Source organism: Phalacrocorax aristotelis, chromosome 8 (genome assembly GCF_949628215.1).
Source record: "Phalacrocorax aristotelis chromosome 8, bGulAri2.1, whole genome shotgun sequence".
NCBI classification, from domain to species: domain Eukaryota; kingdom Metazoa; phylum Chordata; class Aves; order Suliformes; family Phalacrocoracidae; genus Phalacrocorax; species Phalacrocorax aristotelis.
Window position 1 is genome coordinate 22,533,128 of NC_134283.1, and position 10,163 is coordinate 22,543,290.

The following is a 10,163-nucleotide window of genomic DNA, read 5'->3' on the forward strand; positions in this document are numbered from 1 at the left end:
ACTGGAGTTCACTTCCAAAGCAGAAAGGCAGTGAAAAAAAGTTAGCATTAATAATTGCAATCAAAATTAGTTAGCAAGCAGTCTCAAGACAAATCAAATAGCCATGCCAAAGCCAATCAGCTGGAACCTTGTCAGTACAGCAAAGCCAACCTGGAGAAATAAGGCACACAGCTTTTTCTTAATACCATTCAGTGAAGGCAAGTACTTAGAATTAAAACATTTGGATAACAATTAATAATAGACTTTACAGACAAGAGTGCAGTATATAACAGACTTGTCCTACCAGAGTGGCTGTCACAGCCAGGAGAAACTGAATATCTGTAAGACAGAGTCCTTGCTGCTAAAGTAGGTTACAGCAACCACACAAGGGGACGCAGATTGTGAAGCTCAGTGACAAGGCCAAGGGAACTGCATACAGGCCTCCTACATAGTGCTTAGACCACATTTGCAACTGAAACCTCTCTCTGAACCAGTAAACAGCAAAGGTAAAGAGAGTTAAAGAAAGTGAAAGCCAAACACCATCCCCACCAAACAGGCTGCTTCAATGCCCCACTATTCTTCACTCACCAAGGACGGATCCAAACAGCAAGGTGAGGGAACCATGGGTCAAGGAAAAAAATGAAATATTAAACCTCCCCAGACTTCTGCCTACCGTGCGTCATTGTTTTGTCCATGTTTGGTAAAGAAACACAGAAATAGAAACATTTAAAACCTAAAATAAAATACTTTATTTTCTCCAAATCACATTTCTTTTCCTTTCCTTTAAAAACAAAGGTCTTAACACTTATTTGCAGACCAAGTGAAAATATGCAGTAGCCATGTAAAGCAACATCCCTTCATCTACTTAGAAAAATACATACATTCTTCAAAACAAAAGCACACATGGATTAGTTACAGAGCAAAAGCTTCATGGCTGTGCAATCCTGCATGCTGTACGCATGCAAATATCAGCGTACCCATGTGTACAAGAAAGGCAGCACGCAACTGGAGCTTTTGTTCAGGTGGTTATGCCACAAAGCCTTTTTTTAAGGGTTTTTAGCAACAAAAGGCTAGCAAATCCCACCAGCCACGTTATATTAGCCTGTCCCGGCTGGTGGAGAAGTTTCCTGCATTTAAAGGTTTCCTAAAGGTTCTGCTTGTTATAAGCATAAGTGTCTACAGCCAGCGGCTAATTTTTTAACAAATTTCATTCTTAAGACTTGAAATCAGCTTTGGACCCATAAGGATTCACAAGAGAGGGCTCGATGGCAGTCCAAATCATTGCCTAAAGAGCAAGCAATGAACAGCCACAGGCTGAGCACTTTTCTGGCATAAACAGCTCCATTTGATCTGTCAAGTGACTGAAGTGCACAAAGAACTGGAACTAAGGATATCATCATGGCACTCATTAAAATAGTTGCACAAATGAGATGGAAAAACGATTACCAGACTTTGGCAAGGCAATTTTAATCTTAGTCTTCACTCACTAAAGTGCTAAAAAAAATGAGAGACAAGGCTACAAGGTGAAATTTAGAGGCTCTTGTTTAAAAGTGGGAAATGGGGGCAAGTACTATTTAAAAAAAAATTTCATACCACCCAAAATGGCAAGAAAAGTTACACAGGATTTCCCCCACTTCACCATTAAGAACTAACACACTGAAAACCAACCATAGATTTAAGAGATGTCAAAAGACAGTTTATAGGGATCATAACAAGAGGCTATAAGGCTCTGAGGCATCAGCTTACTGGTCAACCCCTGCTTCCAGTGGATCAAGGACTTGATGTTATTCTGCATCCTGAAGCTCGGTGCCCGGAAACCAAGGCCTGTTTTTCTTTTCCCCTAGTTTCCACTAGTTTCCACATAAGCAATATTAATCCCTTCCCATTAAGTCCCATGTTGTTTTTCTAATAGAATACAATTCTGCTACATATTCTACTTTTACAACCAGGAATTTGACAGATCCAGCATAAATGAAGACTAATAGACACCAATTAGTACTCTTTTAATAGACTACCCAACTTCATACTAAAAATCTCATTATGTTTTGTAGAAATTAAATTGGAAAGCCAGTGGCAAGAACACATACAATCTGTGCACATCAAATGAATCTAAATACAATACAAAATTAGTAAAAATAAGCAGCAAGCCTCTTAACTTTAATGGAACTCAAAAGAAAAAAAAAAATCAGCATTTTCACTTATTGGAGTACCCAATTCATTCAATGCTCATGCAAAAGATCCAAAAAGTTTCAAAAAATTAATGCAGCTCATAGCTAATCGTTGGGCCTAGATAATGGTCCTTCACTGGAAACCAGCAACAGCAGGGCTGCAAAACTAAATTTACCTCAAGTTTGCATTAATCTCAATCACATCATAACCAATTTATTCTCTCCACCCCCTTGTGTTTTCCCCTGCGTGAAACCTTAAACTCCTAATTATGAAAACCAATACCTAGTTCATCTTCCTATTTGTAGGAAAAAAACCCACAAACAAACAAAAAAACAAACAAACAACAACAAACAAAACTTAAAAGCAGCCTGGATACTACTGGACACTACTTCAGGTGTCACTCAAAATCAAATTGGCCAAAAACTGACAGCCTCGAGGAAGGCAGCAGTCATCAGAACCTCTCCACAAAGGTTAATACATTCTTCTCGTGCATTCTTACATATTCCAAAAGTCACAACAGAAGTTAAGTGCCACTTCTCTCAAAGACACCTTTGGTCTAAAGACAGCTGGGACAATGTAGGAGTCTCACAATTAAAAGGATGTGTGTCATTCCTAACTTCGAAACTTCTACCATTAAAATAATAATAGAAAAAGACTCTCCAAACCACATCCTTTCTTTTTAACAGAAATAGCTGCTGTCAAAGCATTTCCCCTGTCACTTCCTCATGTCTGCCAACAAACAAAAAATCTCCAGAGCAAACTGGGCATCAGGATCCACAGGACATTGGATTTCCTTTGGTTTAGAGATCTGGCTCTCCACAGCACAGCTTGCACACTTTTTTTTGCAGGGTACTTCCAAACAGACGGATCGTGTTTCCCCACCAGCTCAGTCTAGTGTATCTTGAAGCATGCAGTCCTAACTCCCCAAAGCTTTGTGACCATCTAAAACATTTTTTTCCTAAAAATAAATGAATAAAAGGAGACTGATAATATGAGGAATGAGGGGATAAGAGGAATCTCAAGTAAGTCTGCATAGTTCATCAGAACAGACCAAGGAAAGCTTGAGAACATAAATGCATTTTCTCTCATGGTCTGTCATTCACCTCAGGATTTTACTTTACCTATGAAATACTAATTTAAAAATATTAGACTAATGTTAGTAAGAAAAAACCCAAGTCGAAGTACCTATTAGATGAGATGTTTCTGGCTACTCATGCCTCCATGGCAGAATATCACAGTGTAAGCAAACCCTTGCATTTGAAATATCTTATTCAGCCCTGCTTTAAAAGATGTCTTTTCAAATGCTTTGGCTCAGTGGGAGTTTCAGAAGCATTAACCACCTCAGAAACAGTGGCAGGGCCATAGGGGTGTCTTTGGTGGACAGTACCGTTATATTGCTTTTTGTTTCAGATAAAGACAACTTTTATAGGTGATCTTTGATACTGTCTCATCATCTGTTATTCTACACTATTTCTTCCCCAATTCTTTATTCTGATTTTCAGTGTTTCTTTTTTATTCCCACTGAAATTCATCTGTGGCCCTCCTCACACTCTTGAGTTTACAGGTTCAAAAAATTATTTACTGGAGAAGTTATTACTGCATTTGTCTCCCAATTTGTAGTCTCTCTTCCCTTCCTGGTCCGAGAGAGGAAGCATGACTCAGCTTACAGCAAAAAGAACAAGTTCATTTAAATAAATTAAAGCGGACAATGACCAATCCCAGAAACTTGTTTCAGCAGCTTGTATTTACATGCAACTGTAGAAAGCAGGACTTTTTAGAAAATGTTATGAATGAGTCAGACCTGAGCCACCAACTCATTCACCTATCAAATTCTTAAATTAAAAAATGTACTGTTAAATGCATTAAACTCTGCCCTGATTAACGTGGCAAGAAAGCCTATTAAATGTGCAGCACCTCCAGACAAACCAGTTTTTCAGCAGTGCTTTTAATCCCATATCAGTAATCAATTATCCTTCAAATTCCCACATTATATAACTCAAAGTACTTCTAGAAGGTGACTAGTAATTCATCAGGAGACTGCATTTTCCTTCTAACTCCCCTCTTTCAATCTTTTTCCTTAAAGACCTTGCACAGATCAACAGCAACGCCATTTTTCCTTTAAACATCATCTCTCCCCCTGAGCAGGTTTTTCCACGTAAACTACAAACTTAAAACTAAATGTTAACACACATTCAGGTTAGGCCTCAAAATTTAGCTCTCAAAGGAACAATATGGAAAATAAATTTTTACTCTCTTAAAGAACAGTCAGTTACCAACTTCATAATTTTTATCCTTAAGGGGAACCAACTGAAATCTTGATCATACTTTCCCAAAGAAAGTTATCGCGTATTTCCTCAGCTTACTGCTCCTCCCAAAACATTTCTTGATACACAAGTCTGTGCATAATCATGTTTTCAGCCTGAAAAACATTTGCAGTTCCTCATTAACAGCTGCTGCCAGCAGATGCAAGTCTTTATTTTCACTCAGGAGCCTCAAATCATTTTAAGAAGGACCCGCAAGCCACTTAGAAATAAGGTTATAACAGCCCATTCATTGATGGGGAGACAAAGCCACACAGTAACCTGCCAAATCCCTACACAGCCTGCTGCTCTTCACATAAACAAAATTAAAACCAATGATCATCTTTCCCTGGACACCTCTGCTGCTGCTTACAGGCAGTCATTTCTAACCCAGCCTTTGGGAGACAGCTGCCTGTTTTCAAGACACTCATCCCTCAAGTCCTTCATCAGGCTTGCACACTGCTGAGCGTTCTGGACCAATCCTCATGTATCAGCTTCTACAAACCCTGGAAAAATACACAGGTGTGTCAAAACTTCCACATTCTGTTCCACAGAAGAGGGCTAATGTGACACAACATGGTCCCCGACCACCCAGCCTGATGCAACAGGTATAGATCACCATACTACCTCTCTCATCATGAAGACCACAGTTCTGAGCTAGGTGGCACAGAAAAAAATTTGCTCAGAGAGAGCTCTAGCAGAGGCGAAACAGTTTTTCCACTTCAACCACTATCCTTCCCAAGTCCCCAATGCCCGAGATTAAGCCTTAGGTTTCTGTAAGGCAGGCCAATATGATGCAAGCAGGACTGATAGCTCAAAACATCCTCCCAACACTAACAGTGTCATGTCAAGGTTTTACAGTATCATAACTTTCACATTAACAATGTTTTTAACACCTTCTACCTGCCTGTGAAACAAGGTCTAGCAGCAGAAACTTGCTCAGTCCTAGAATTATTCTAAAGTGAAATATTGCTAGTGATTTGCTGCTGCTTAGCTTGAACAATCAAGTGGAATTGTCTCTTTGCAATGGCTGTGTTCAAATCCCATAAGAACTCCAACAGTTTGCCCTGGAGGAGAACTTCCATAGGCACAAACTGCAAAACTTGCTGTGGAGAGTCCGTGTCTAGTAAAGAGTTCATTAGTTTATTCAGATGCCGCAGATATTCAACAACTGGATTTGGAAGGCCTCGGTAACCAACACAGAGCAAAGCAACACTAGTTCTTAGAGGCTCGTGGGAGATTGGAGAAGCAAATGTGATGCATCTGAAACAGCAATGCAGTATAAAGACCAGGCCAGCTGTGAAGCGTGTAAAGCAAGAGAGAACAGGCAAAATCAACGCATCTCCCATTGTAAGCTGATTCAACGAATGCAGAATGCACTCCAAAAGCTGCTGCTGGTACTTTGGTTCTCCATCATAAAGCAAAGAGAAGCTAAAGGACAGCAGCGTGGCTGAGTCCAGGAACTTTATTTCCATACTGGGTTGGTTTTCAGTATCACAGAGGGATGGGAAGCCCACCACAAGGCACCTGAACTGGTCACTACATTTTTCATTTAGGACTTCCTGATGACATCTGGAAAGGTCGGACACTTCTGCCAATATCAGTCCCCCAGGAAGAACTTCACACGAGTGACAAGGCTGCAGCATTTGCCTGCTTTTCAGCCTCCCCCCCAGCAATTCTTTCATAGCTTCATTAAGATTTTCCAAGACTTGACCATCACAAAATGGAGAACATTTTACCACTGGTAGCCTTTTTCCTTCCAAAATGTACCACAAGCTACACTCAAGGTTAGAAGACAATCCTTCCAAGATGCACATTTTACCAGCATTATTTAAACTATGTTCTTCAGCCCAGTGATTAAAATAGCCCTTTGCCACTTTATCATTCCACGTAAGGCTTTCCAGCATCTTCCTTTCATTGTACGTACTAAAATATTTCTTTCTTTGCCCAAACCATTTTGCATTCATGCTGCAACCAGTCTGAGATTTCTTGACAAGCCAGTTATTTCTAGCAACGGGTTTCATACAAAGTCTTTGCATGAAGAATTCCACTGCACAGTTTCTTAACTCGTACAGTTTCATCTGCTCTGCTTCTTCCATGTGCTCAAAAAGGTGGATGTTCTCAGAGATAGTCTCTACCTGGTACTTATAGAAGAACATGCAACACGCTTCGTGTATTTTAAGAAAAGATTCTGGTAGCGTATGCTGGGGGAAAAGTGCTTTGTTGACCATTTCTGTTCCAAAGTTCCGTATCATCTTGGAAAGCAGCAGATGAATGCTTTCTCTGCCCATGTAACGAAGACAAATCACATAGGCCTCTGAGTTCCCAGCTTTGCTAGTGGCTGGCTTAAAGACATGGACCTCCTCAAACGAGCAGTTTAGCAGAAAGAGCAGATTGGTTGAACAGTGTTCAAACAGCGTGAACATCTTCAAAACAAAGGATCCCCCAGTGCCCAGGATCATTAAAGCAGTGACTGTTTCACAGTAATGAAGGGGTGAGACGAGAGCCTCCTGTTCGCCTGGATTTCCCTGGCAATCAAAGCTACCATCAGCAGTTACCAAGTGAACTGTGGCCATATTACTTACGAAGTTCTGAAGTCCTGTTAAGTGTTTCAGTGTCATCACATCACCAGTGTTATCTGGGCCAAAGTACCACCGAGGCAATGTATTTGCTATAAGACGGTCATCCATGATCATCATAAGGGTGTCATTTGCTTCATGATATGGGTTTAGAGTATTAGCTACCCAATTCCAGTTGCAAGGGACATGGTGGGATTTCAAGTAGTGATTGAGGCTGGCTATAAAAGCTCCAGGTGCTTCACAGAGGTGGACAGAATTCAGTTCTCTGTCCTGAAGAGCTTCTTCAGGGAGAAGAGGAAAACTGCACAGAATCTCATGAAACTTGCACCAGGCCTGAGTACACAGCTCAGCATTCACAGATTTCTTCACATGAGGAATTATTTTCCCCGCTTTATTGGTAAATGAGGTGTGCTGATGCCATTCATCCAGGTTCTTATCACTCAGTTGATTCTTCACTTCATTCATCGAGTCCTTCAGAGCCAGGAGTGAGTCAAATTCCTTGTGATCACATGTAAACGCATCACCAGGATCTGGTAGCTGCCATTCATTATTCACTGGCTTAGTGTAAGTAAACTTCTTTGCAAAGAGCTTCTCAATTTCGGAAAGAATTTCAGGACCGAACTTATCAAGATTTTCAGTCTGGTCAACATTAGGCTTCTTACATTTGTTCATTTTTGCGCTGATTCACAACCTGGAGAATAGCAGGGGAGAAGAAACAATGTCACTCCAATCCCAAGTGTATATAAATAAGCAAAGTTTTTTTAAAAAAATAAGTTTCTCCTGCTTAATCTCTGTATTCTAGAACAAGAGGGAGAAATGCTTCACAGAATCACATACCAATGATGAAAATAAATGAGGGCTATCCTGAATAAGGCTATTTGGAAATTAGGTAGTTTGCAGGTTCAATCGCCCTTCACGCTATTTACATAGACAGTGAAGAAGAGTTGGCTGCTGCTTGGGCTCTTCACCAAATACTCTGCTCACTCTATAGGCCCAAGCACTGAAATACACCTCTCTCAGTCACAAAAAAGAACATACCACAAGCTATGCAAATCAAACAAGTGGCCCATAAGCCTTTTCATCTGATTATGGGAGTATTTAACCATCACCCTCAAAGTACAGAGAGTGGGGAGCCACAAACAAAGGCAGCTTCAAGAGGGAGTGCAGACGTTCCTCCGATTTCCTCCTAACTCACAACAGCTAACCCTCACACCTCTTCCACCAAACCCTGTGTGATGCTGGGAGAGCCCCCTCACTGGCACCTTCCATCACAGCTCTTTAGCTGAAGAGACCCTCGTCAGAGGTTTAATACCAGCCTACAAACAAATACCCTTTGCTGTGCTCAGCGTTACAGCTCTCCCCCAGGCCCCTGCAAATCCTTATACCTAGCTTTCCTTACTGGAATAACAGTGATAAATCTGATGTGGGAAAAGACTTTCTTGCATCTGTGGTCAGTGCTAACTCATGCTTGATGCAAGAAGCAAGTAGCTTGATGCAAGAAGAAGCAAGTAATGTGAAGCGTAGATGAAGACAGACTAACACAAGCATACTCAGCACAAAGCTAACGGGGGGTCTGCTGCCATCTACTCCAGCGTACAGCACAAAGCACACAAAGCAGAAGCTAGGTTCACTAACCAAAAATCAGCTGGCCAGCAACCTATTCAAAACCAAGACATTCATTTAAGCAAAAATAATTTAATCAAAGTTACAACAAGAGACAAGTAATCCCTCAGCATATAATTTTAACCATCCCCCAAAAGATCCAATTACCTCAGAAGCAAAATATGATGATCTTAACTGTTATAAAACAGTTTAGTGTAAAAAAAATAAGGGATTAAAATTTAAAGAATTCAAAAACTTTGGAAGCAAAGAGGACAAAACACAGCCAACCTAAACACTTTACTCTTCCCCTTGAATCCATATAGCATCTCAGGCCACAGCTCCACAACTGTCTCCTCTTGTAACCATCAGCCCTCTGAGGCGAAGCACATGGTTAAGTACATACAGATGAAGTTTTGTTTCTCATTTCCCCACTTTGACTGCCTTGCAATAAGAATATTTAGTTTCACTTTCCTTTATGCAGATGTATTTCGGCTTTAATATTGTCCTTTCTCTCTAGAGGTACTGGGGAGAAGTTAAAACCTGAGGGAAACACAGGAGAGTGCCTTGCCCTAAACTAGATTTATTTCATTTTTAAATAGTAACTATAAGCATGGCCTTTTAATTACAGCTCACACCACCAAATCCCTGAACAAGCTATCATCCAAAGCACGACAAGGAAACAGGCAAGCAGTCACCTGCCTTTTCTTTTTTACAATTATTTCCAGTCCCCATTCGCCTGGACCCGATTCAAGCTTAAGGGCTCTGGGCTCCTCCCTCCCCACATCCCAGCGCCGGGGGAAGGCCAGCGCCCCGCACCCCAGCTCCCTCTCGGATCGGCGCTACCCGGCAGCCAGCCCCGGCACGCGCCGGGGGCTCGCAGGGCAGTAGCGCCACGGGGAAACCCGCTCTCTCCTTCCCGCCCGCCACCGTGCTACAGCACGTCCCGACCCGCCACAGAGCGGCCCAGCCGCCTCCCTCCGCCCCGGCCTCTCGTAGAGCCGCGCCCGGCCGAGGCGTCCCCCCGCGCCGCCCGCTGGCTACGCGAGACCGCGGCTGCTGCGCGGCCTACAGGAGGTCCCGTTCTTACCCGGCGGGTTGCGGCGGCGAAGCGAGGCAGGCCCGGCCCCCTAGCTCCACGGCCCGGCCCGGCCCCGCAGCCTCCCGCCGCCCTGCTGTCTTCTCAGTGGGGTGCCGCAGGCACCTCCCCCCGTGCCAGGAGGGCTTTCATTTTTATTTTTTTAAATAAATATGGAGGTGTTTGCCGGCAGGAGAAAGCCTGGAGTGCCACCCATCGCGGTTACTTCTGGGAGAGGGCAAGGAGCAACGAGTGCCCGCGTTCCCCAAGCCAAAGCTGCTGGAGCAGGAGGCAGGTCACACCATTTCATTCACAGGAGCTAAAAAGCTGGATGCTTTCCCCCAGAAGGCCCCACGCGTTTGAGCTAGGTAGCTTCTGCAGGGTGGGGGGAGCAGAGGTGCCGCCTCCCAGCGGTACCACAGCCCAAAAGAAATAAGAGGCATTTATAGAAGTTTTTCA

The 10,163-nt window shown here is 42.7% G+C and overlaps 1 protein-coding gene across 2 annotated transcripts; it reads right to left on the reverse strand.

The window, feature by feature from the left end:
- Positions 1-704: 704 nt before the first annotated feature.
- CMTR2 (cap methyltransferase 2) lies at positions 705-10,075 on the reverse strand. Of its 2 annotated transcripts, XM_075101815.1 has the most exons (3): positions 9,578-9,692; positions 8,918-9,002; positions 705-7,718 (listed from the first exon to the last, which is right to left on the reverse strand). In XM_075101815.1, exon 3 carries the CDS (start codon positions 7,697-7,699, stop codon positions 5,405-5,407), a length of 2,295 nt encoding a protein of 764 aa, XP_074957916.1. In that variant the 5' UTR covers positions 7,700-7,718; positions 8,918-9,002; positions 9,578-9,692; the 3' UTR covers positions 705-5,404. The 2 variants fall into 2 exon arrangements, with proteins under 2 accessions (XP_074957916.1, XP_074957915.1); XM_075101814.1 differs by lacking the exons at positions 8,918-9,002; positions 9,578-9,692 and adding an exon at positions 9,717-10,075.
- Positions 10,076-10,163: the final 88 nt, after the last annotated feature.